Genomic DNA, 27,626 nt, shown 5'->3' on the forward strand with positions numbered 1-27,626 from the left:
CATGCCAGAGTGCTCCGGGAGGCACACAGAGTCTCCACAGACTACTAAGGATCAAACCTCTACCAACATGACATTGATTATACAACTCTAAGCATATATGAGTAGATATTTCTAAGCATAAATGACAATCAACAATACAAATCTAACAGAAATATTAATTTATGTTTGCAAATACATTTTAACTACCCGATATGAAAGTCATACACAGGTCTGTTTTATTTATTACCTTGTGTTACATTTCATTAATCATGTAATCCTTGGGTATGGTTGCCTCCAGATATCAGCTACATCAATATTCAATCAAAGCTGACAAACTGTGGAAACTGAATTTAAATCTAAAAGGCATGTCTGCTGTTTTTATCTGCCCACCTGTGGAGGAATGCATACCTGCTGAGGTGGAGGGGGCTGCATGTAGCCTTGTGGAGGTGGTGCGGCCTGCATGACAGGCTGGGATGGAGGAGGCGGTGGAGGTGGAGGATGGGGGTGTCCAGTGGTGGGCTGATAACCAGACGGAGGTGGCAAAGGTTGACCCGTAGTGGCCATAATGTAGCTGGTCTGAGGTGGGGGGTGCTGCGGCAGCACTGGGGGAGTAGCCTGATACATAGGGGGAGGCTCGGGGTTCTCACTGGAGCCCTGCCGACTCAGTGTCATCTGTGTGAACTGGGGTGCCAGCTCTTCTCCCTGGGTAGAATGGGAATAATGCCATTAGTTGGTTGTGACTTGTAGGTGACACTCCTATATCAGTACTGTTTTTTGATTTTGGAGACGCATTTTAGGACATATTAAGTAATTAACAATGATCTCCAACAGCCTAAATGGTCTAAAACGACTCCTACTATGATTATTAAAGGGTCATTGTGTCATTTTGGAAAACACTTCTGCTACCCATGTTACCAATCACAGATAACAGAGATTAACAATCCTTAAGGAAATTATGTAAAGTATTCTAAATCTGATCACAGGATCAATACCATTTTTATCTCACTGCACTTAGTACAAAATGAGTATATCTAGCAATCCTGCTCAAAACCAGAGTGACTTGTGTGTGGAAAAGAAAAGGTGACCTGGTCAAATATGTCTCACATTAAAGTGTCTGTAATTTATTACTTTGAGTATATACATATACAGTTAAACACATCATTATTATTATTATTTTTGCAGAATCCAAACACCACTGCAAACATTCAGAAAATATGACAGGAGTATTGACTTTGTTGTATGCTGGAAAATCTAAAATTAGACACTGAAGTTTATACTGGTTTAATCTGTCATTGCTTTACATACAGTCATGTGAAAAAGAAAGTTTTCAAAGGAGTCTACACAATTTTGTTTAAAAACCCCCCAAAAAACAACAACAACAAAAAAAAACACCTGCTTGCAGGACCATCCGAAAGCATAAAATATGTGTTTTCTGTGTGGCTTCATCAGTCTCTCACATCACCTCTGGATGAATTTTCACACACTTGACTTTACAGTTCATTGAAATTTGTAGGTTATTATTTATGCTTAGCTCTCTTAAGGTCCCAACAGGGCATTTTAAATCAGGCAGAACTCATCTTTGACTGGGGCCATTACACCACGTTGAGTCTTTTCTTTTCCAGTTATTCTGTTGTAGATTTGCTGCTGTGCTTGGGATCATTGTCCTGTTGCATGACTGTTGCAACAGGACAATGATCCCAGGGTGTGTGACAGGTTTCAGCCACCTTTTGCTCCCAGATAGATCTGACTCTAGAATACTTTGGTATACAGAGGATTTCATGGTTGAGTGAGTGATTGCAAGGCCCTGGGGAAGAAAACAAGCTGTGCTTCGTTTAGAAAGCTGCTTCAGGTTACAGCTTCTGGTAACGCTTCCCAAAAACTCATAGTCGTTTTCTAATTGTACTGCATGAACTTTTAATATTTAACAAGGTAACTGAGGCCAGTAGAGTATCACATTTTTTTTTTAATTATGTTTTTTTGGGGTGGTTTGATCCTGTGTGACTTTGTAGGGATGCCCAGTCCTGGAGAGGTGGTTACACTTGCTGATGATCAGTTAATCAAGTGCATTTGATTATCCATATAAGAAAAGTGCTGCTTATCCTCTTCATTATTATGGAAGCAGTAAGTAATTTTAGAAAGGACTGCATAGAGTCAAGTGAAAACTCTTTTTCAAATGACTGTTTCAGTGTAAACACAACCAAACTCAAACTCTGCTTCTGTGGGCAACCGTGGTCGCACTCATACAGACGCAGCGATTTAAAAGAGAAAAACGTAGCCAGCAACAAACTGGACACATCCTTGCCATTTCTTTTGTTACTACAGACACAACATTTGCTCACTGAATCCACTTTAGACAGTAACACCAGTTTATATGAAAAAGCTATTACTTAAGTGTATTTGCAGACACACTCACATCTTGATAGAGCCAAGATATGTTTTTTGACTCCCCTGAGTGAATGTAAACAGGACAGTAATGAGTGCAAGAGTTTTTAGTAGGATATGGCATCAGGTAAGTGTCAGTCATTAACTGAATGAGTATAAAAGAGATGAAGCTATAATACGTGTCAGTACCATTGTGTACTGCTGGGGAGGAGAAACTGGCAGGAGAACCTGGGGGCAGGAAGGGCTGGAGTAGGAGACAGGCTGAGAGGGCTGCAGAGACGCCACCGGCTATACACACCAAAAAAAAGGGATGAAATAAAGAGGTAGAGCATAGAGAGAGTGAAGCAAGGCAGTGAAAAGAACACGGCATCAGAAGCAGTGGAAAGAAGGGAAAAACAGAAATGAAGACAGGAAAAATGAGGGTTAGAACACAAAGGAAAAGTTGTTAATGAGCAGACAGGATAGTAATGGAAATCAAGTTTTTTTTCTAAATATTACACAAACAAATTATAAATAAAAAATTAAGTGTAATTATTACTACTCAGAAAAAAAGGAAGGAAAGGAAATGTGTGCAATCAAAGACTATCGACTGTGACATTATTTGAAAAACCAACCCTGTTAAAGGAGGATGGTTGACACTGTATCTATATATAAGCTGAATATTGTCAATTCACTGCACTTGTTTCCATCCATTCCCCTTCAAAGTCTCTTTGTTTTTTCCCTGATATGTTTGATGAGGGTGTAACGGGATATGCATTAATCCCAAATGTTCAGAACGGAATGTCCTCAGGTCACTACACCCTGGAAGTGATTGTAGAACAATATGCACACAGTGTCTAACCGTAATAGTTAGAAAACTGTGTTTAAAGTTCTCCATCACTCTGGAGAATAAAAATATGGCATGCAGGCCTAAGTAAAAGTGACGTCAACCATATATTAAACAACTCTGGGTTTAATTATTTTATTTTAATTAAGAGCATGTCTTATCTGTAGCCATTTCAACTTTTTTGGCCATTCTTTCACTTTAAAGAAGTAATAAAAGTGTTTGTGAGTAGGACATTGAGAAGGCCAAGTTTTCATTTCAAATTCTTTTTTCACTGATGAGCTGTGTTGACAAGGAGAAATAATGCAGCTTCACTGTCTGCAGGATATTTATACCTGAAATTACACTGCTGCCCTTAATAATTAATTTCAATGAATAAACTGGACTGTAACATTTTTCCATACACAGCTGAATAAACAGCACTGAGTCCTTTCTTAATTACAGTATGCACATTTAAGTAAGAGTTGTTACACTAACGGTCATAACCACTTAAATACCTCATGTTTTTCTCTTTCTTCTGCTACACCAAAGAAAACAAAAACAAAAACAGACTCTCAAACAGATGTCCTATATTAAACCACAAATTTAATGTGCCATTGCATCCATTTTTGGTTGGTAGTGGAGATAACTTACCTGAGCAATCATGTGGTTGCTCATAGGGTGCTGCGGCGGTGTGGGCAGCAGGGCAGTCTGAGGTGGAGCCTGGGGCTGTGGCTGCTGTGGCTGTTGAGATGGGCAGGGTAGCAGACTACGGCTGGACTGGGAGGCTGCAGGTGGAGGACATACATCAGGGCTGACTAGGGGAAGGCCTAGTGATTTAGAAGATGACATAGTAGATAAAGGAGATCTTTTTGAAATTTAAATTCTCCAAAATTGAAACCCACAAATTATGACTTGATCTTAAAATATTGCGTCATCACTGAATAACACCAAACAGTGTTCTAAAGATTTCTGAAAATGATTTGTATGCATGCAAAACCACTAGAGGGCAAAATAAAGTCAACTTTGCATCAAAGGTTTATCACATTTGTAGTTTAAAAAGTCAATTGAAGCTAATTTTAGTAACTTCTGATTACTGATTGTTATAAAATATGAGCTCTGCTAAATAAGCTCTCAACATTTTACAAGAACACGTTTGGAAAGAAATTAATTCTTAATCGGATAAATACCTGTAGCTTTAAGATTTTCTTTGCTAATAAAGGGACGGCCTTGAAAGCCCTTAAACCACAGGGGTTTCTGATGACTTGTTTAACACAGTTTGCTGGCACACAGGAATATACCCTTAATGACTGAAAACTGAGTCAAAAGCATTTTGACAATTCTACTGCACAAACTGCAGGGACCAAATCATTTGTCAAGTAGCTAGTAGGTACTGGGGGCACACAATTTCCTAAGAAAATGCTTTTATTGTTCTGACCAACAGGCTGCCTGTGAGAATGTGGATGATACTTGTGTCCCCCTTTCCACAATAAAAACCAACACAAAAAACTCTGTACAAGGCTAGTCAGGATCTTCACAGGCTTTTCCCAAAACAATACAGGAGAAATGAATACACCTTTAGTCTCCACAGAGTAGGGCAGACAAAAACACTTCTACACATGAATCTTAAAAGCAAAAACTAGCACAGCAGTCAACACAGACTTAAAATGAAACCGGGGGAGCCCCGTCGGGAGAAGCAAATCAACCAATCCTCGAGTCCTCTGATGACCACTATTAAATTGTTTTCACACATGCACTGCAGCCCTGAACTTTTATAGACACAAGCCAATGGAGACGCATTTGGGAAGGCAAATGTCCAACGCAGCCGGACCTTAAAAGCTATTTAATAGCCAGCTTCATAGTACAAAATCTGTTATGTCCAACTGAGACCATGTGGAAATAGCTCAGGTAATGTGAATACACACTGCGCAAGTGGGCGTCAAACAGCCTTCATTCTCCACACTTTACCCAGGCAGCACCCTTCTCCTGAACCAAAAATGAGTATTTTCAAAGGTGAGAATTTGTCTGAAGCAGACCATCTCTTGCTGTGTGCTACATATGAAAAGGGCAACTTTTAGAAATGACCAACCATATCATTCTCCAGAGGTTGTTTAGAAAAATAGCTGGCACATTTAACAATGAAATAAGAAATAAGGCACTATCCATTGCCTTAAAATCTCGCTAAGAGGGGCAACCTGAGAGGATTTTGTGGGATGTGGAATATACACATAAGGGACCTTCTTGAATTGAATTTATGCTACACAGTTAATTCTTAAACTACAATGACTTTCGGTCAGTCTATCATAATTTTTCATTATATTTTATACAAAAAACATCTTATATGACTAAGTAATCCATCTCTTTATGTTGTACTACTCATTTAAGGCATGTAAAATAAAACAATCTAATGGCATACTACCTAAATGCTTCTTCTCCACTTTTCTCCAATCCTTACCAGAGCGAGAGCCTTTGCAGCTCCCTTGCGAGCCTTTGTTGCTGCCAAGGCTATCCCCCCTGGTAAGGATGGAGATACCAGAGAAGCTGCTGGCCTTAGTGACGGGTGGCCGGAGAGTGCGGTTAGAGCTGTCTGAGTCGGTGCTGCTCCAAGGCCTTGGCTCCAGGCACTTCATGTCACTGTCCGTGCTGCTTTGACGGCTGCTTGATGCCCGGCTGGAGCTCTCGCGGTTTCTGAGAAAAGAAAGAACAGGAAGAAAAAAAAGAAAGATAAGAGATGACATGATGGAAATAAAATGGGAATGAAATAGTGATGAAGTACAGGAGGTGTTATAGCAGGAAGAGTTGAAAGGTGAGTGAGAATGTGCAAATTACAGAAAGCACAGCCAGAAGAGAAAGACAAAAGTATAGGGTTAGAAGGAGGAGATTTAAAAAAAAAAAAAAAAAAAGGTGTGCATATAAGAGTTCAAAGCAGAGGTGTGTAGGTGGAAGCAGAATAAAGACAGTTACAGACAGAAAAGGATAGGGGGAGCAGAAACAGAAGAGCAGAGTAAGGTCACCAATAGCCAGAGAGTACACACAGTTTAAAAGGTTTTAAAGATGGAGCATTCAACACGGATGTATATTTGCTGGTTAAGTATACCACAATACAAACTCAGGCAACATACCAAACAATAATGTCTCAAATTTAAAAAATACAACCACACACATTCATACACACTCACACAAACCCATCCAGAAAGGAAAACACACATGCAAAAGATGCTCCAAACACTAGGATGTAAGAAGATAATATAAAGACACTAGACAAGACAGATTTCCAAGAGCTCAGCACACATTAACCATCTAAGGGTGCTTTCACACCTACCATGTTTGGTGTAGACTTTTTAAATTTTGTTTGATACCAACCAAAATCACTGTAGTTAAACTTATGGGCGTATGGGCCTGGGTCCAGACCAAACAGTCAAACTTAACCTGACAAAAAGAGGTGGCTTCGGTCCAGAACGAGTTCTGTTTGTTTCTACTGTGAAAACTAGAACACTCTGTGGTAGAGGCTAGAGAGAGGTGGAGACTGTTTTTAAATATCAAAGGACTTGAAGGGTTAAAACCTCAGGAAAATGCAGACACCTATCAGGTATATTGTGACAGAGCAATGCCATCTGAAAATAAAGAAAGTGAGGCAGGTATGTATGCATGTGTATATCAGACACATCCCCATCAAATCAATATCAAGTCCAGGTGGTACGTAAACTATTTTAGACTCCATTCACATACTAACCAGATCAGTTTAACAAAATATGAACCTAGTTTGTATTTCCAGGTGTGAAAAGGCCCAAAGACTGTAGACACCATTCCCATAGAGGACATAAATACTTGCATAAACATGTTAAACATATCAACACAGATGAAACAATCATGCATGCACTTAAAAATGCATCGTCTTTCCACTGAGACAGGAAATAGCATAGAAACAAGACACACATACACTACTGAATGAATACCAAATGTATATAAACACTCATTAAGAGCAGATGTACATCAGCACTCAGACTCTCACACACAATACTTACAAAAATACACACTTACTACAACTGCTTCACCAATATAGTTCTTTAAGCTACACTGCTGTGTACACACACAATGTGTTGTTGTGATGCTGTCACCCTAGATAAGGGTAGCTGCCAAGAAAACCAATGATCATGCTGAAACAGTAACCACCACTCTGAGGAAATCCACTATCACGTGAATGGCTGGGTCTGCCAGTTAAGTGGCAGCATTAAGAATACTATTGTTCTAGATGAACATGAAAGAAAAAAAAAGAGGAATTTATTAACTTTAAAACTTAAAAAGAAAAATGCAACTGTGCTGCTAAAATACTGTAGAACAAAGACCCTGCAGGTGAACACAATTCTAAGGCTGTGCAGGGAAAAAAAAAAAAAGGATAGAAAAGAAAAACAACCACCAGGGCTGTGAATGTTTTTTTTTTACCCCATCATTGGAGGTTTATGAACAGCGTATGTCCATGTACAGAGAAAAGACTGGAATTAATTCATAATATGTCAGACAGATTGTGGAAATCTCCATGATGAGCACGAAGATGTGTTAATGGTTGTAAAAACCATAGTAATAGGGAGTAGTGCTTAAAAGGTGGCTGTGGCTCATAAATATTTCAGAGACCGAATTAATGGGGGATCTATTTTGAGGCCTCTCTCCGCACAGCCTATTTTAAGGAAGGGTGGGTGCTCTGACATTCTTTGTACAAGCAGTCGCACACTTGTTCGCTTCGATCTGCAGACAAAGATGAGAGCAGGATGAGAAGAAAGAGGAGGAGGGAGTCTGCTGTTGATCACATGATATTTCATCTCCTCACGACAGCATTCCCCCATCACATGCACAAACAAGGGAAGGAGGGGGAGATAAGACTCTTGCTGTTATGCACCTCAATCATTTTCCTTGTTAGATGTTATTATAACCAAAGAGCTTTTGTGTGGGTTCATTAAACTGAAGAACATCAACAAGTCTGTGATTTTAGGGGTGTATTTTAACAGCATGCATTCTCTAAAAGGTTAAAATTTCTTATAAGCACATTTAGATGGAAAGAAAAACACTTCAAACATACATAATTCTGTTTCAGTTCCCATGTTAAACTTCTAAAATTTTCATAAATTAAGTGATAACAGAATTTTTTTTTAAATGGATTATCCATATGGTAAAAAAATGTTTTAAAAATTCTTAAATATGGCAGAAGGGTCATCTCTGAAAGCTAAAAACGTCTACATTTCACTACACAAACATGTTACAAACAGCAGAGTATATATTAGATCCTGTTTATATTTACAGAATAAAAACACTGGAATTACCATCTTATACGGCTTCACCAGTTTTATCAATGTTTGTCTGGCCTCTGCCTTTAAGCTTTTGTATACAAAATGCCAAAACTTTATCCTATTATTAATCTAAATCTTACAGTGTGGGTTATTCTATAAGAATTTTAAAGCCAAGCCCAAAAACATGGCCTGTCGGATTTTTTTTTACCTTTGACCACCAAATTCCAAATCAGTTCATCCTAATCCAAATGAAAACTTATGCTAAATTTCCAGTAACTCTCTAAAGGCAGCATTTTTAAAATAACAGAATGTGTTGCCAAGTGTAGATGCATGAAAACCATATATTTCTGCACTCTAGAGATTCACAAGTTACCAACGTATTTGCTTCTCCAATTAAACCGAGTACACATCCGTACCAAAACATTAATACCACTCCCAAACGGCAAAGACACATTACATCTTAAGGTTTGTGATGTGTTTACGTCGAGCAGCGACAAGACTCCACTAACAGAGGTTAGTTTAAGGACAAGTGGAAATGTTGGTATTGCAGGATACGCCACAACATGCCTGATCTGTTCAGGCAACATAAAACACTACAAGGATCTGAAGATAATATCTGAGTAGCATGGGATAGCTATAGAAATCAGAGTCAAAGCTGAGGCAGGTCGAACAGTTTGGGCACAAAGGTCCAAAAGCATGTTAAGCATGCAAACAAAGCTATTTTTAGTATCTCTTTGGACTTTTAACATTAGTTTTTATATACAAGTATTTATTGATGCAAGAGACATTTTTATGGCTTCCATCTAAGAGACTACACAGTACTCATTAGTAATCATGAACATCTCCCAACACTGTATCGATGAAAGTAGAAAGTATTAATCAATAAGGAAAATGATTAGCTGTTGGACACAACATATAAAGGGCTTTTACTGAGCCTCGTGGTTCTTATTTTCAAATTACCATGTCAGTTGGAGAACACTACTGCACATGCGCACTACTTGTATATTTTATGCAATACTATGCAACATTTGACATGTTAACAAAAACTACAAGACTGAGTCAACCACAAAACAAACAGATTACTGTGAATGCAATGCAGTTACTTTGTGTAAAAATGTGGTTGATGGTGGATGGGTGGAAAGGTAAGTAGGTCAGTGAGTCCCCAGTGAAACCACAAAGCAGCCATGCATGGGTCTTGGGAAGCCCAAAAGTGCAATGCTGGAATAGCCATTAATCAGCCGACTACGCCAAGCAAAGATAACCACCACAGGTCACCACTATCATCACCAAACCACTTTGAAAAATGGGCATGGCAACACACAAGTCAGTCAGCAGCAGCCCAATACCTAAAGATCTGCCTCCTCTTTTGAGAGCTAGAGCAGTAGCCCTCAGTGGAAAGTCTGTTGGGGTTAACATTAGGAGAAAATGCTGGAGTTACAGGACTGGAGTGGAAAACAGGATAGGGTTTATAGAAGAATGACAACGAGTGGTGTAAGAGGTAGAGGAAGGTTCATTGCAACTTTCACCACCCAAAGAAATAAGGGAGGAAAAACAAAATGCACACACGGCAAAAAGTTGACTGGTCAATCATTCCTGTTTCTCTCAGCATATTATATCATACTCTTTCAAGTTCAACGGACAGGATGCTTAGGGGTCGTCTTAGTCTAACTGCTTGTGAGTCAAATTATTTCTTATCAAAATAAGACAGAAGGAAAAACAGTGGCGTTCCACTATGCACAAATCTCTCTCAAACACAGAGTCACTCAAAGTAATTTTAACACAAAACATCAGGGAAATTAGCAAATTAATCATTTGAAAGAAAAAAAGATTAAAAAAAAAAAAAGAACGAAATTTGATTTCTTCACTACAATCAAATTTTACACAAGGCAAACTTGCAAGAAGTCAAAAATTCAACTCATACAGATACGTTTTAATATTTTAATGAGGTAGCTGCCTACCTCTCATAACTAAAACCTAACACACTACAGTGTTAATAGGAGAGATGGTCATGATGAAGTCTATGAACTACAAACATTGAACTCTTTAGAAGAACGTAGGATCTTACCTGTTGTCATTGATGTATCCATTTTGAGAAGACTGTAAAAAAAAGGACACCTGCACATTATGAAATGTATAATTCTTTCAAGAGCACTTAAGACAAGCAGTGTTTTCCATTTCAAAAAGGTTTACAGGCTTGGATTTATGAGTATTTGGCATAAAATAAAGCAGAAATTCCCAGTGTGGGATCAAGAACCTCACAAGAGACTGCAAATTGAGTGTGGCAAATAATAAGAATCAAAACACAAAACTGCCTTTTCAGTGTTTCTCTCATCCAGCAGACGCGCTTTAACTTCAGCGTTTTGGACTACATCCAGTTCCAGTTTCAATCTCATTACAGGCAGACTTTATGACATCTTTGTTCTGATGCGCAGCCTTGGTGAGTTTACCACAGGACCCAGTTCTCAACAGTCTACACTTTCAACAAGGACTACTCTTGCCAGCAGTCCAAGCTGGTGCCATTTGAGTGAGTGCGTCTGAGATGAGGGACTCACTGGAAAGGCAGCACAGATGAAACTCTGAAGATTACTTAAAGTCATTTTGGACATGAATGCCACAGCATTACAGATCCTTCACTGGTTTCTTTGAACTGTTCCTCTGAGGTTGAATGACCCTACTACATAATTCTCTTATTGGGGAGAGGGGGGTTGCGCAAACATTTTTGGATCTTCTGAAATCAAAATGGGTTAAAAAATGGATAAAAAGGATTTTTTTCTTCCTAACTAATTTCTTACTAACTGCAGATTCCAGGATTATCACATGATTCTGATCACTTACTTTCTAATAACCTCCCAAAAAGTTGGGAAGTGCTTAAGATCAGTAAGCCCAAGGTGTTACCTTTAGCTAAGTGGAGAACAGACCATATGGCTCCAAACAACTCAAAAAACGCTAAACACTAATGATAGAGGAGGATGAATACCTCAGACATCTCATATTGAACACAAATCAAAGCAGTTAATAGGAGGGATAAATCCAGCTAACATAAAGTCTTTCTGATCTTAACCCTTTAAGATCATTATGTGGAATGTGCTTAAAATGTAGGTTCTTCCTGGTAAACAACAAACTGTACTGAACTTTACTAATTCTGCCAAGACAAACAGTCAAAAATCCCATTAAATTATGTCCAAAGCTTATTTATGTTTGCCACAAGCATCTGGTCAAAATACAACTGTCAATTATTCAACCCAAGAAAAAGAACAGTTCATTAAAAATCAGTTTAACACAAAGTAAATTACTAAGTGAAGGTAACTGCTGATATTATGGAAGTTTATCACAAAGAAATTAATTTCTGAGTAAACACTGGTGCTGTTGACATATGAGGAAATATGCACTGCAAGCACTTGCTCCTCCATCCATGTTCAATACTTACTTCTCGGGCAAAGATCCGGTCTCGTACCCGCTGATATTCTTCCTCTCGCTCTTCAATGGACTTGCTACGCCGCCCGTCCTGCAGCGGCACGCGGATCTAACATTTTCCAATGACAATGGAAAATAATTAAACTTGCAATTTAATTTTCAAACACATATAGTCACACTTTGTGCAACCTGCTGTCAAGAAAAGTAGCAGCAATGCACAAGATAACAATAGCATGTGAGGAAGAGCAGATGTCTGTTGTCAAAACAAGACAGCAGAATGAAAACTGTGCAAAGTGAGTGTTCAAGGGATGAGTCAGCGTGGGAAGTTTTAACACCACAAACGTGAGAGAACATAGAATCATAGAAGACAGTATGACAAATCTGTACAAGCATTAGGAAAAAGTGTCATAGCCCCAAACAAACACTGCTGAAATGAATAAAATGGTGTGATAAACTTGGTCCGCAGGACAAAGTAAACAAAATCAATTTGAGACACAGAATCTCCTAATTCCAAAATGGAGAAGTCTCTGTATTTGAAAATGTCCAATTTAAGGTTACTCAAATATTGACATATGCAAAAATCAAGTTCCTTTTGAAATAAACTGAAAATGTTTTTATAAAAGTGTTGAATTTTATAGCTGTCCTACATAGATCAAATTTAACAATACAGCAGATAAATTCAAGTTTTGCACTGAATTTCTGTGCTCCATCTTTCACAATGATGGGGTCCCCAAAGCTGTCACATTATGACCACCACTGCAGGGAACTGCGTTACTCTTTTGGGTGCAACACACAGGTCCTCAGGGGATCTGGTACACAGACTCGAGCATCGATGACCATTTAATTCCTGTAAGTTCTAAGCCAAAGCCAAAACAGTTTGGATTTGCTCTAATACATTCCCTAATTTGATTACTGTCCCCTAAAGGAAAGCTCTAAAAAGACACTCATAACTGCTGATGGGGAGTTTGGATACACTCAGAAAAAGCTTTCTGCTGCTGTCTTTCTCTGACCTTTGCTGTTGGAATAAGGTAATTAACATTCATCTGTACTAGTGGTCATAATGTTAGGCTTAGCCATCAAGAAGACTTTGAAATGTCTTAAAGACTATGAACTGTATGAGAGTAGGAGGAATATAACTAATACAGAAATGATATTGGTGATGCTGGGTTAGAAAGGAAATGGTGCAGTCAAGCAGTTCCCAGTCATCATCCTAAATTTATCACCACAATTTAGCAATAAGAAAAGATTCTGTATATGGAAACCATAGGATGTGAAACCAAGCAAAAAGCTTAAATGCATGTGGTTGTATCAGGATCAGACAGAGAAATGCAATTATTTGTACATAGCCTAGGAGTGGAATATAAGTGGTATGTTTAGAGATTCTGCAGATTAAAAATGTATCAATTTTCATATTTGATAACAAATGCAGTTTCACTCCTAACTGATAACTGTGCTACTTTAACAGTATTCTGTAAGCCAATGGCCATTCTGTGGCCAAACCCTGCATTCTATCATAACTATTACTGACACAGCTAATTAGCCTTCTCAGTAAGGTTATGTAAGATGACTACAGGACTGAGCCAAGAAATTGCTGCAATTCTTGTTGTTCACACATCCAGATGCCTCTGCAATCTGTTGTCTGACTGAATGAAAACGTGTCAAACATCACATGCCATTAAATCCAGCTATGTCCCTTTACTTTTGTGGGGCCCCATCTCCAAAAGCTGTAACATGTGGCAGCAAGATTGAGAACCAGTTTTACATACAGTGTTTCTTTTAAAGTCATTAAGAAAAGCTATTTGAGACAAGCCTACAGAAGCTTTTGTTACTCGGCGAGGGATCCAACTCATTGGTGGAGCTAAAAACATTAGCATGTGTGGAAAGTGAGAAAAAAACAAATGAACCACTGTATACACACAAAAAAATACAAAGTACTTGTGATAACAATCGATATACCTGATTATCATCTTTGTCCATGCTAGCATCATCTCTCTTAAGGATGAACTTCTTCTGGAAATCCATGTTGCGTTCATCCTTGATGTGTTCAGAGAACCTTTGTTCTGGGCTATACAAACAAAAAAACAAATATAGTGGAGGACAAAAAGCATACTTTTAAACATGAGCTAGTTTCACACATGAATTCAAGACAAGAATTTTGGGAGAATCTGGGAAAGAAACTGTTGTCCAAAGCTCTAAAGCACTGCCCCACATGTGTCACAGCAGGAGTTAATTTGCATCAGCTGGGTTCTTAATACTGGAAATATTCCGCTTAAGTAAATCGTGCATGAGACAGGACACAGGACGACTCTTCACTAGCTGTGAACTCACAAGACTGTTGCCTGCAATGCTGTCACATCTGTGCAAATCAAACTCCACATGGGGGATTTGACAGTTAAAGAAAGCTTAATGCCCAATCTGACAGTGTCAGACATGATGCACTTCCATCCAATCAAGCCTAGAAAAGTTGAGTGGATTTGTGAAAACTGATATAGTAAATAAACCTAGATAAAACTGAACTGGTGAAATTTTGTAAACTATAGGGGGAAAAAAACAGTAAAATTTGCAATGCTGGTACCTCCAAAGGGAGTCAAATGTTTTGTTCTTTCATTTCTAGATCTAATGATTTGTCAACATGTGCTTTAACAAATCTTCTCACATAGTATTTTTGTCCACTTTAACGTCTAAGGTGAAACTGCTTCTGGCACAATCGATACCTCAATACAAGTATTATTTATATTATAAATTTACTTCTTTCTTAGTTGAAACAATGGTACAGAGTTAAATAAAACTGATTAAAATCTATTAGATTTTTTAGGGGGGGATAATTTTGGACAATTATGATATAGATGAAAAGGTAATATTGGAAAAACAGCAGTAGAATTACATGCAGGGTTTTTTCCACCACAGCCAATATCCTAGTTTGAACTTATTTAATGAACAGTAATTAAATCTAAAATAAAGGTTTTGTGTACTCTTGCTGATATCACATACATTGCCTCTTGTGTTTTGTCTTGGAACAGGAATGAACTTTGAGCATTAATTTGACGTTCTAACTAACCAGACTAGTTGAAATCTGAGCCAAAGACAAACTACACTCACATGCGTGTGTTGCCCGTCTTGTTGATGATGACAGCCTTGCCCGTCTGATCCACATTATGGTCCATGCCAAAGTAGGCAGCCACACGGTGCAGCAGCATACGATGATAAGAAGTCATTTGTGGAAACTTCTTATACTGGTTACTGAAACAGAGATAAAAATGTATGAAGCAGGTTATTTCAACACAGCAAATTACCCACAGCTGGGGTTTAATTCTCTGATTATTTAGGACATTTGAAAAACAAGCTAAATAATTATGTCATATTTATAAAGGATAAAGATAGATTTTCAAACTGTTAGGATACACAAACAGTATTCTTAATTACAGAATACACAACTACAACTTAACATAATTCTCTCATTTCCTCAGCACACTATAAATAATAAGAACTGAAGGTGGGGGGGGGCTAAATTTAAAAACATGTGACTGATATGAAGAACGTGGCTTACTTGTCGTCATTAATGAACTCCAGGATATCTTGTTCCAGTTTAAGCAGCATCATTCGATCCCTGGTGAGCCATAGAGGGAAAGCGAGTGAGGGACAGATCAGAGAGGTGAGCAAGACGCTGAATAGTGCAGGAAGTATACTACTGACATGTCATTATACACACACACACACACACACACACACACACACACACACACTTCTCGAAATTCAGGCCACCAAGATTTGCTGTTTTTCAGATATATAAAAAATAAAAGTTAATAATTCATGTACAGAAGCCTGTACAGGCGTAGATTGTATCTCATGACACAACATCTGAAAATTAAGATATTTAGAGTGCGCAGATTTTTTTAACAACTAGTCAAAAACAAATGATATTTGATTTTACAATAAAAAAAATGCAATTTCAAATCATTGCTATCAAGTTTGATATTATTTCATATTCTCATAGTTTGGACAAAGAACTGCACTATTTGAGCCTTTTAAAAAATAGGGAAAAAAATCAATATTATTAATTGATTGCTATAAATCAATAGCACTACCTTACTTATTAAGTAATTTATTATTGTGCTCGTCTTATTATCAACATGTTTATCCGTCAGACCCGTACCTGGGATTGTTTTTCAGTGTGTTGACCAGAAACTCATGAACGTCGATGCCTGTGGAGTCAGTATATTCCTGACTGGAGTCTATTAAAAAAAACAAAGGGAGGGGGGGATCGCATAATCAGACAGAGTTAAGGGAAGATGTTGATAGAAAAAGATACTTTTATGAAGTGAGAGCTTGCATCTTACCACGTGACAGCATCTTTCGGGGAGTCTTGTCCTTCTTCTCCTCTTCATTTTCATACTCGTCCTTCGAGGACTTCTCCTCCTCTTTGTCAGATGGACAGCTGATGTGAAGCTGGATGATATCCTAGAAAACCACTTTTCATTATTACACGAATTGAAGTTTGTGCATTTACTAATTTTGCCTATTAAGAATTGTAAATCCCGCCAAATCAGACTTGCAAACCACAAAAAAAACCAACAAAAAAAAAAAAAAAACACGTTACCGATTCTGGTGGTCCATCATTGGAAAACGGACCGGAGGACTCTTCACACACTGCAAGACTTCGTACCAGCTTCAGTTTGGCATTAGACTGAAAGATTACCACACACATTATCTGTAAGGCTAATGTGTTACATTTTCATATTCTAAACACAGAAATAGAGCAAATCTCACTAAGCTAGATTTTCGATTATATGCTCAGACTTTCCAACTGTAATTTTTTTACAACAACATACTATTACATCTATCCATGGGTAAAATACAAGCACCTAACATTTTGATACAAGGAAAGTCTGAATTTCATTAACGTTGTTGTGTACCATGCCAAAATTCTGATGTTAGGCTTTCTATTACATAAACAACAGCATAAATGTCTCTCGAGCCTTCAGGACAATGATATTGGCTAATGGAGAAAGACCCAAGATGGCACAAGGCTAACACAAATCTTTAATACAGCATATGTAATGACAATACTTCATTTGTTGATTAAAACCCCAGAGAAAATTAAACCTTAAGTGACATGATGAGAGCCATTATCTAATGACTTTTACAGAAAGCATTAGGAACTGGTTAAGCAAGGTATGTCATACTAAAATACCATTCCAAAAACGCAATAACTGGGTTGACTTTCATAATCAAGTATGACTAAACACTGGTATGTCATATTTATGAATGCCTGAATGTCCAAAATCAATTACATATACATATAAGTAAGGTAAAGCCAGCTTAAGAGAGCTACAGTATGCATAACTCATTACTAACATAATCGAATGAAAATGTTACTTTACTATGCTACGTACAATTTGGTCACCCTACTCACGAAACAGCTGACCTGATTTTTTTTCCCTTTTACTCTGCAAACCAACATCTAGTTGTAAAATGTAACTGGTTATGTGTGTTTTTCTCTTATCATTACAGAGGTCAGTCTAACACAGCTACTTTTAAAGTTGGACTTAAGATTTTAAGCCAATAAAGGAGGTGCTCCTCTGTTGTTGAGAGGATTACAGTGTTAATAATGGAAGGTCGTCTTATACAAACAAACAAAATAGCAGGGGGATTATTTCAAGTAATTAAGAATACACTTGGATAAATTTATTTAAAAAGAAAAAAAAAAAATCTAACCACAGACACCTTACCTTGGCCCTTTTCCTGCCATGGCTGTGGTTAGGAGCCCGCTTCTGAAAGAATAGTTTATTGAATAATTTTATTAATTAAATTCCAGTATATTTGACACAAACTAAATAGGGTACATAAAGTTGGAGAGTAAATGAACATGTGTGTAAGAAATTGTTCTGCATTCATCGATATAAACCATACTTTAAACATTACTGGCTAACTCAAAGCTTCAACACAACATGTGGGATAATAACCCTGTTGTTTGTTGATTAAAAACCTGCAGCAAAATAAGGAATAAAATGTAATTTTTGTCAATGTTGAAATATAAGAATGTTAAGTACACTGCTGACAAAGGATGCCACTCACACACACACAAATAAAAGTTGTGGGTTTTTTTGTTTGGTTTTTTGTTTGGTTTTTTTTAGATTTTCCTTTGTTCTCCTCGCCTCTGATCTCACTCCAGGGGACACAGGAGGGATCAAATTTCCCTTTTGGTAATGTTTTACTCAAAAGACAACAATGTTTGTCAAGCACAATAAGATATTTGCCAATAAAGTAGAAGGTAAAGGTAGCTTCTTCATTTGAAGAAAAAAAAAAAAAAAAGAATTTCCTGACTTGAGCCCACCTCATCTGTAACACCAACAATAATTGGTTAGCTTACTAGTCACAAAACAAAACAAACAGCTGATTACTGGGTATTGTTACCAGCCCTGAAATTCAACAATGGTCCTTCTCAAGAGAGGAAATGCGTTAGAACTATGTGGAATACAACTTCCTTTCTTTCCTTTTTTTAACATCTAAATGCAAACTTACTATCACCAGTATGATCAACTTCTCCTACCTGTGCATCCTGTGGAGAGCTATCGTCCGGCTCCAGGCTCTCTCCAGTTCCTTCTTTGGTGCCCTGTGGTTGAGGGGAGGTCTTGCCTCGACTGCAGGGCTCAATAAGTGGCCCACTCTCTCCCTCCTGCTGGATGTCCGTTGTCAGGCTCACTGACATCTTTTTAGGGGAAAGGGGGGAGGGTGGGAGTGGGGAGGGGGTTGGGTGGAGGACCCAGCAGTGGCTGAGAAAAAAAAAAGAAGACAGATATAAGAAGGGGAAGTTCTCCACTCTCTACACAGAATGGCTACCCACTTGGCAAAAACTGTACAAGGAAAGCCAAAAAGACAGAGAGAATGTACTTTAACACCATTTACCTGTAGGTGGTACCAGATCGGAGCTGGACTCTGTTCACTTAATCTGGACAGGAACCACACGGAAAGTGGGGACCCACTAACGTAGTGTACTAGACTGGGCTGCAGCAGGGGGCGAAGTGCAGTCCATAGCAAGCCTTAGCGTCTGGGGAAGGGCTTTAAGGACAAGAGAGAAAAAAATGCCCAAATTATGAAAAATAACTTTAACAAAAAATGCTCACAAAGTTAAACACCGGCTCTAAGAAAAAAAAAATACTGCTTGGTAGAAGTTTTGTTTTACTACATGTTCACCTCTTTTTGAGGAGAGAAAAAAAACATATACACACATATATATATACATATATATACACACACACACATATACATACACACACACACACACACACACACACACACACACACACACACACACACACACACACACACACACACACACACACACACACACGTAACATTTTACTGGCCCTTGTGACACTCAAGTGGAGTTGAGTGGGGGAACACAGCAGCTGAAAGCTCAAAACCTGACAGCAGCAACTTTAAAAAGTAGCATCTAAAAACTTTTTAGGTTTATATTAGGGAGGCTATTTTTGGTTATTTGGTTCTTGTTTTTTTAAAACCATCTGACAAAAATAAATCAGTTTATAAATGAAAAAAACTAGAAATGCAGAAGTACCTAATTTTAGTAACTAATTTTGAGCCCTACATTTCCCAACATAGGTGCAAAACCTGCTCTCAGTGACACACCTTTAGGATAACCTTAGAAACACAACATGCACATGGGAAGAAAAAAAAAGATATATTTACAGCAATCAGGTGAATTGAAGAGGCAGCAGCTAGCCAGCCAGACAAGTGGGAGGGGCACCAAACGACCAGCCACCACTTCAGGGGTCCTCTGGGGCCTCTCTCTCCCTCTCTCGCTCTCCGGCTTAGTGCAGCAGCATGGTCTGTCCTACAGTCAGTCCTGTATACCAAGAGCAGAAGAGGAAGACACGGATGACGTCATGTTTCACACACTGAGTGACTCATCGCTGCTGCTGTTGCTATTTCTAGGAGGGAGGGGGACAAAGCAGCTGAAAGCTCAAAACCTAGCAGCAGGCAGGTTTTAAAAAGTAGCAGCTAAAGCAGGATTAATCTTCCTAAACTGCTAAATTGTTAACTTTGTCGCTGCTTATAATTAGTTTCTACAGTGTGGGCTCCATGTTTCACGATGTGCTTTCTGAGAAAGCTCTAAAAAATGTGTTCCTCCTCTGCAATTCATCCCAGCAGAAAGGTAGCAGACACACACCATCTGGCAAAGTCTAGCACACTGAAAATTTCTGCCTGTTTAAATAAAAGGTCCTGAACAGTGCCAACAGTACTTTTTTAAAATTCTGGTGTTGTGCAAGAACAGCAACACAGCCTCACTAGCAAATAAACGGTCATATAGTCCTATATTCCTCCAGCACACAGGATTAAAAACAGCACGTTGTGCAGCTTTGTTAATATAATTGTATAAATAAAATAAGTACGCTTGTTGCATTAACTGCACTGCGTGCATTGTCGAAGATTGCCATTCATGTACATCCCTGCCTGTACCACTGTGCCATGCTGTAGAATAGAATAGATACAGTGTTCAAAATGAGGCAGGGATTCCCAGTGTGGGAAAGACCCAGGCAATGTAACAGCAAAGTCGTCATCAGCAGCACCAGCAGCATTACACTACATCACTGACCAGGGCACCCACAAGCCCCAGCCATATTTTGCTTACACAAAACTTCAGCTACGCCAACATGATCATATAAGAATAATATCGTGCTCCTGCTTGACCGCACTCTGCAGGGCAGTTTTGCACAAAGAGAGTGAAAGGTTTTTGATGGGAAAGCAAATATATTCATTCATTTCAAATGTCAGTCTCAAATCTCCTGGCTGAGCAAACTGTGCAAGCTTAATGTAAGGGAGGGGCTGCAGGAGAAATTGTGAATCAGAGCCAGCAGTGGGGTGCTTATGAATAAACCGGCTTTACCTATTCCCTCCTCCTCTGCCCATCCGTCTCTTATGATCTCTGCTCTATCAACACTCCTCCCAGTTTCTCACACACACACACACACACACGCACGCACACACACACACACACGCACGCACACACACACACACACGCGCACCAGCCCAAGGGGTTGCCAAGGAGATGATAACGTCATTCTGAACTAGTGCCATTTGTGCTGAGAGAGTACCAGTGAAACAGGAAGAGAAAACAATGATATTAAAAATAAATAAAAGGATTTCAGCGTACAGAGAGAAATGGAAGGACAGTAGCAGAAAAAAATGCAGCAAGAAAAAAAAGAAACAGCAAGAGCCCGGGATACGCCATTACGAGTGTTCCATTTTCGCCTTGTCAAGTTCAGGCAATCTTACACTGACAACAAAGTGGTTTCTCTTTTTTCTAGGTCACAGGATATCAAGTAGTAAAACATCAAATTAATGCTACTGAACTGATAAGTGTGTAGTGAGGCTTTTTCAGTTGCCTTTAACCTGCTCCGTGCTTTTCCTTGCTCTGAATGATGATAAACATAACTACACCTTTCAGACTGCTGCTTATTTATCAGAATCTTTCTTTCTTGTTATTTTTCTTTTCACATCGATGTGCATTATGACACCGATATTCCTTTTGATTTTGATAAAACATCTTGGGACATGATGTCAAAACATTCACTAGCAACATTCATCATCCAGTTGTTCTGATTAGTTCATTACCAGGCCTCTGGAGAACTTCAAGACATGTTGAGGAGGTGATTTAGCCATTTACATCAGCTGTGTTGGATCAAGGACGCATCTAAAACCTGCAGGACACCGGCCCTTGAGGCCTGGAGTAGGACACCCCTCCCTTATAGAAAGCCCTAACAATCAAATAAACTTCCTATGAGCAACATGGCAACAGCAGGTTTTGTAAAGATTGAGCCTTATTTGTTTTAGGCAATTTTATCAAAATGTATACACCACGATTACAATATGATATATTAAGGGCTGTACATGGCAGACTCAACAACTACATTATCAGCAGCAGCACTGCTCTCTCCTTCCTGTGCCCCAGTTCAGTCAATTTGTTGGAGGGCCTGATGCTGACATCTCACTTCGGCTATCTGCTAGGGCAGCCAATAAAACTGTAAAGATAATAATCACGAAATAACTTTTCTTCAATATAAATATGAGGCATGGTCAATATAAAGCCAAGAGAACTCAGTCCATCAATGTTTTGACAGGCAACATGAAAAGCCATGAGAATCACACTGTGCAAACTAATAATGTGGTTAGAAAAGCATACACCGCAAATTATGTCGAAAGCATGTTTCCACAAAGCCAGGTAAGACCACAAATCGTTTTTACCATCTCTGCCAAACTGCAAAGTTCACTGCACAATGCAATGCTAGACTTTACAGTCCCAGGTGCCATCTTCTATGCCATGCCTTACAACAAAAAACACAGGCAGTGCAGCAGATTATTTATTTTTACCAAAAGCTAACAGTTACTAACCTATGCCACTTATTTGTCATTGTCAAGCTTTGTTGCTCTTGCACAATTCACTCTCACATACTACTTGTGTTTGATTGCAGAGGTAAGATTTTGTGTATGTCTGACATTAACCGAGGTCCACAAATCACACCAACTGACAACGTAACAAATACAGTCAATCCTCATTAGCTGTCATGATCCAGTGCAGGACACTTTGACCCACATCATGCACATTACTGGTCTTGCAGAGTAGCATGGACCCTGATGACGGGGTCCATGCTGAGACACACAGGTCATAAACTACCCAACCCACTGGGTCACGTCACCACATCAAAAGCTGCGAATGTAAAGGATCCCTGAATCAGAAATGAGGGGCGGGTGTGCGCATTTATGTGTGTGTGAGAGAGAAAGGCAGCCATCTGCCTGGTAAACACTGCCTTAAAACTAACACACACCATTACAAACAGACAGTATGCATATAACCACTGCAGACAGTAGGCTAGCCAGACTAAATATTGTCTGCAGGTATGAGCTCACTGTCAAATTTAGCTTCCATCTGGTCAAGCTGGGTCAGGGTCTCTGCAATAGTTAGCAGTCCAGTAAGCCAGAGAAATGAAAGGAATTGCATGGCGGTTATAAATGCAGTAAGATTATTGATATCAAATGCTACGGACTGACTGACACAACAAATGCCGAACAGAATGAGACTGGGAGCCAGTTTAAAATTCTTTGTCCTCAACAAAAATAAATCAGTCAACCCAACGAAAAACACACAGTTTTACAAGTGGAATGGTAGTTAATAATAGATATTTCTAATATATCTAACTATTATGTAGAGTACTAGCAGTCCAGTGTGGACATTTCCAGCCGAGTATGATAATATTAGGGGAGGGGGTTTGTAAACTCTTAAAAACATGAAACACCTCAGGAAAAAACCATAACAATAAGAAATACACTGGAATCTTCAGAGGGTAAATAAACAGAACAATCACAGTATATTCCTATAATTTTCTCTGGGCAACTTAATAGCTGCTACCTATGACTGGTTTTTAGTTCATTCACTGCATCATTTCAAATTTCATAATGGGAAAGCATGCGTAGCAAGAATGCCTCTCCATTTTCTCTGCAGAGGCTGAATGAAAGATGAAGGTGAATGAAATTGCAGATCGCTGCAAACAGGAGTGAGCATGCACACACAAACCCACAGAGAGCAGTGGGAGACGTACACAGGCAGCTTCGACCCAGTTCATCTCCTCTGTATTCAGCTGCACGCCTCGCCCATTTGACGTCAGAGAGAACCCATTTCACAAAAGGCAGCAAGGTTATGTCTTCGCAGAGTGGAGGCTGATGTGTGTGTAGTAAAAGCAGAGTTTGTGCAAGCTCAGTGCCTGCACATATCATATATCAGCAGCCCTCGCAGTGTGTGCGTAGCAGTGCTTGTCTGTGTCAGAGAGGATTCCCCTTTGCGTTGGCTGCACAATTTCACACAGGGAGGGGACGAGGGCGCTGGCAGAGCACTCGGGACTGTAGAATAGCGGTCCATGCACATTTGCTTCACTTAAATATCTATAGATAAGTCATTTGTCTATATAGTTTTCAGCCACAAGCTCCATGAAAGGGAATAAGAACATTATATGGGTTAAAGATAAGGACACAGAGAGGGGGAAAAAAGCATTCTGTCAGCACTCAAACACAAATGAGGGGAACATAAATGGTCAAATGTAGCGGAAGAAAGGATTTCTCTTCTTCCATTTATGTTTCTCTCCGTTCTTCTCCTTGCCACCCCCTCTCTTGTTTCTCTCTATGTTATGAGGATACCCCTTCCTGCCTTCCACCCCCTCCACATCAACCCCTCCTATCAATACCTCTCTCTCCTTCCACCCACTAATAAATGTTAGTTCTCTCTGCCTCTCTTTTTCTTCCTCTTTTAATGTGTCTTCTTAAATTGTCAAGCCTGGTGCTGACGCCATCCTCCTCCACTCAGCCAGCCCACTCAGTCCTGTGGGACGAGCTATGACTCATTCTCTCCCTCCTTCCCTCTTCTCCCTCCCTAGTTACCTACCTACCTACATACCTTTCCGTAACCATCTCTCTGTTGCTCACTACTTATACCCTATGTATAGTCCTCTGTTGCATGTGGAAAAACATAAAGAACGTATATAAAGAGAAACAAAATTAACAGAATAAACACACAAGGACAAAGTGGGTGATGGCATAAAAGATGTGTTAGCTACATAAACGATTATCTTTTCTGCATAATGAACAAACGCCAGTGGAGAGAGAGGGGGCAACCTAATCCTGGATGCATTATTGATGAAGGCAAGAGTGCAGGAATGTGGGTGATGAAGAGAAATATTGAATTCCATGTGGGCCAAAACTAAACAAGTAAATAAGAGTTGTGAAATAATCACTTTTATTTAAAAAATAATCAATATAAGAAAAAAATGAAATTTAAAATATCCATTTAAAAATAACATAGTTCTGCTATCCTTATCAGAATATATTAGTAAAAGGCTTTTGAGGTCACTGTCAAGGTGTGTGGTAGTAATTTAGTATTTTTCTATAAAAGTTATTAAAAAGAAAACAGTGGCAACCTTCAAGGCTTTAATTAAGTTAATGGAAGTGCCAAAAATTGCATTTCTAACAGTGGCCACAAAGCTCAAACTCACTGTTTAGTGCAGCTTCAGTCAACAATAGTAAAAGAAAACTTTCAGTCAATATCATCAACCTAGAGAAAGTAAACCTGTCAAGGTTCCACAACTAAGACTCCAGAAGGATTATTAACAGCTCTCTCCAGATTTCTCAGGATCTCTCAGCTGGTGCCAACTAACTGTCAGATTAAGCCTCTATCACTACCCCTGAGGCTGCCACGCAAGTCAACCAAGGTACACAAGTCCGCTGCTGCCTAGGCCCCTACTTGCCCCTGTCTGTATCTTCAAATATCCCACAGTTAAAGTTGCAGGCTGGCAGGAACCAGCAGTGAGCTGGGGTTGAATTCATAATCATCGTCTTCTATGGGCCAACTCCCTAGTAGAAAAATCCTGTTTGCCCCACCATTTACGCTTCAAGACTTGTTTTCATTTGATTTATGTATAAAGATCAAATGTATAAAGAGGCATGTTTCAATGACTGCATGATGTTTGTTAACTTAACAAATAATCATGTAAAATATATGAAATTACAACACTGACCAAAATAATCGTAACAATACTGTCTCATTCAAAATAATGCATTTTATTTCTTTATTCTGTGGCAAAAGGGATAACTGCTTGGGGTCTGTGCTAGCAATGAAGCAGAAAAACAGAGACCTTGTACAGCTGATATGCATATTTAAATATCAATCAAAAGGTATATCAACACCAGTGTTGAACCGTGTTTACACATTGTAGACCCTAAAGCTACTTTACAGTTATAAATATGGGGCGTTCTTTTGTTTAACAGACAAATATCTGTCTGTCTGTCTGTCTGCCGAAGACAACACTACTAAGATGAGAAAATGTCATGAGCATTCATCATGTTTTACAACTGAAATATTCCTGAAACTTTATGCAAAATGTGAACAAACTCAAATTCTGCTAAATCTAATATTTTAGACACAGCATTACTGAAGCATCAGCAACTAATAAAAAAAAAACAAGAAAAAAAAAACTGTTCAACAGCTAGGCACTTCACGGTGTTTAAACCTTCTGGGCAATCAGAAACGTGATTTGAAATAATCACATTTCTTAGCTGCCCTCAAGAAGATGTATATTGGATTTTGGAGTTATCTTGTCTCCTCAAGCACCGTGAAGAGATTTATGAAAGATTCTGCCTCCCACACTTGAGCAGCTGATGTTAAATGAATAACTGTGTCAAAATGAAACTGGGTGGCAGCTACTGCACTCATTATAAACCTTATGTAACATATCGGCTTCTTTTAGTGTGAGAAGCAGTGCAAGAGGATGTAAGAGATGGGAGAGGGGGGGAAAAGAATGAAGGATGGAGGAGCAAGGGGTGGCTAGCGAGACAGGAAGAGAGGAAAAACTTCTCAATGATGAAACAATCTGCACTGTTAAGTGATTGGACCAGACTTCCACCAATGGGAGGACCAGCTCCATGGCAACAAGCTCTGTCACCAAGAGAAAAGCAGCCATATCCCTCAACACCCCCATATTTTTTTTCGCTTCTTTTCTCTCTCACGACCCTCGTCCTATCCCCAATTACAAAGCTCAATGTATTTATCATTGGGTATTCCTGTAAAGACAAAAACGACACACACAGACACACAAAGAGCAGTATCGTGGGTTACATATAGCCTAAACAACACAGCTCGATTGCAGACGCAGCAAACACACAGGGGGACACCAGCTTAACACAAAATTATTAGAATGTGATTCATTCACACAGTTTGTTTAAATGTGCACTTTGGGTATGACGTCCCCGACTGTCTCCATTCACATGAAAGCAGTGACTAACTACTAGGTCTGTTGGAGCTGAACCTTGACCTAAACAGACTGAGCTCACAGACACAAGAACAGATTTCCAGAATAAGTAAGTAGGCCCCAGCAGATAGTAACTACCCTTTTCTGTCAGATGCACATTATGCACAGTAAAAGGTCATTGTACACCCATCAGCCGAAAAATTAAACACTCAAAGCTTTGTGCATCAATGTTATTTTAAATATTGCTGAAATGGCTCAAACTAGCTCACAGTAAATTTACAGGACATAGGTCTCTGAAGTGAATCCATTCAAAATGCTATAGCTCACACTCAAGCCTTCCAGAGACATTAGATCATCTTCAGGTACGCTCCAATTATATTTTGTTCCCCATAGTAAGTCACAGTTGAGTGTGATAAAAGGAAATGGCTCCATCTTTCGGCTTCTCCCTTTGGGGGTTGTGAGACTGGATCATCTGCCAACATCTCACCCTATCCCTGACATCTTCTTCTGTTACACCAACCCTCTGCTCCTCATTGCATCCATGAATCTTCTGTGGTCTTCCTCTTTTCTTCCTGCCCAAAAGCTCCATCTTCAACATGCTTTCAATATATCCGCCATCCCTCCTCTGGATATGTCCAAACCATCTCAGCCTCGCCTCTCTACATTTGTTTCCAAACCACTCAACCTCAGCTGTCCCTCGGATGTACTCATTTCTAATCCCGTCTCTCCTGGTCACTCCCAATCTTAGCATCTTCAACTGTGCCACCTACAGCTCCCCCTCCTGCCTTTTGTGAGTGCCACCATTTCCAAACAATATATCAGAGCGGGTCTCATTACCACCTTGTAAATCCTTCCTTTCACTCTTGATGCCATCCTTTAGTAACAAAGTAATTATGCCACTTGTCTCCACCCGCTCCACCCTGCCTGCACTCCCTTCATGCACTCCTTACACTGCAC

General features: G+C 39.2%; 1 protein-coding gene across 9 annotated transcripts in view; it reads right to left on the minus strand.

Annotated features, from left to right (window-relative positions):
- Positions 1 to 27,626, minus strand: part of LOC116320711 (R3H domain-containing protein 2) — a 54,347-nt gene that overhangs the window by 10,425 nt on the left and 16,296 nt on the right. Inside the window, exons 3-18 of one of the 9 annotated variants that reach the window (XM_031740383.2) lie at positions 19,567 to 19,723; positions 18,766 to 18,918; positions 18,410 to 18,632; positions 17,589 to 17,630; positions 16,457 to 16,543; positions 16,197 to 16,317; positions 16,013 to 16,091; positions 15,407 to 15,466; positions 14,959 to 15,099; positions 13,816 to 13,924; positions 11,873 to 11,968; positions 10,511 to 10,542; positions 5,619 to 5,851; positions 3,818 to 3,993; positions 2,551 to 2,649; positions 388 to 681 (exon numbers count right to left, since the gene is read on the minus strand). In XM_031740383.2, coding sequence (XP_031596243.1) covers positions 388 to 681; positions 2,551 to 2,649; positions 3,818 to 3,993; positions 5,619 to 5,851; positions 10,511 to 10,542; positions 11,873 to 11,968; positions 13,816 to 13,924; positions 14,959 to 15,099; positions 15,407 to 15,466; positions 16,013 to 16,091; positions 16,197 to 16,317; positions 16,457 to 16,543; positions 17,589 to 17,630; positions 18,410 to 18,568 — 1,728 coding nt within the window. In that variant the 5' untranslated portion in view covers positions 18,569 to 18,632; positions 18,766 to 18,918; positions 19,567 to 19,723. Of the gene's footprint in view, positions 1 to 387; positions 682 to 2,550; positions 2,650 to 3,817; positions 3,994 to 5,582; positions 5,852 to 10,510; positions 10,561 to 11,872; positions 11,969 to 13,815; positions 13,925 to 14,958; positions 15,100 to 15,406; positions 15,467 to 16,012; positions 16,092 to 16,196; positions 16,318 to 16,456; positions 16,544 to 17,588; positions 17,631 to 18,409; positions 18,633 to 18,765; positions 18,919 to 19,566; positions 19,724 to 27,626 lie in introns of all 9 variants that reach the window. The other 8 variants (XM_031740381.2, XM_031740384.2, XM_031740382.2 and 5 more) reach the window with 8 other exon arrangements.

This window comes from Oreochromis aureus, linkage group 5 (genome assembly GCF_013358895.1).
Source record: "Oreochromis aureus strain Israel breed Guangdong linkage group 5, ZZ_aureus, whole genome shotgun sequence".
In the NCBI taxonomy this organism is placed as follows: Eukaryota; Metazoa; Chordata; class Actinopteri; order Cichliformes; family Cichlidae; genus Oreochromis; species Oreochromis aureus.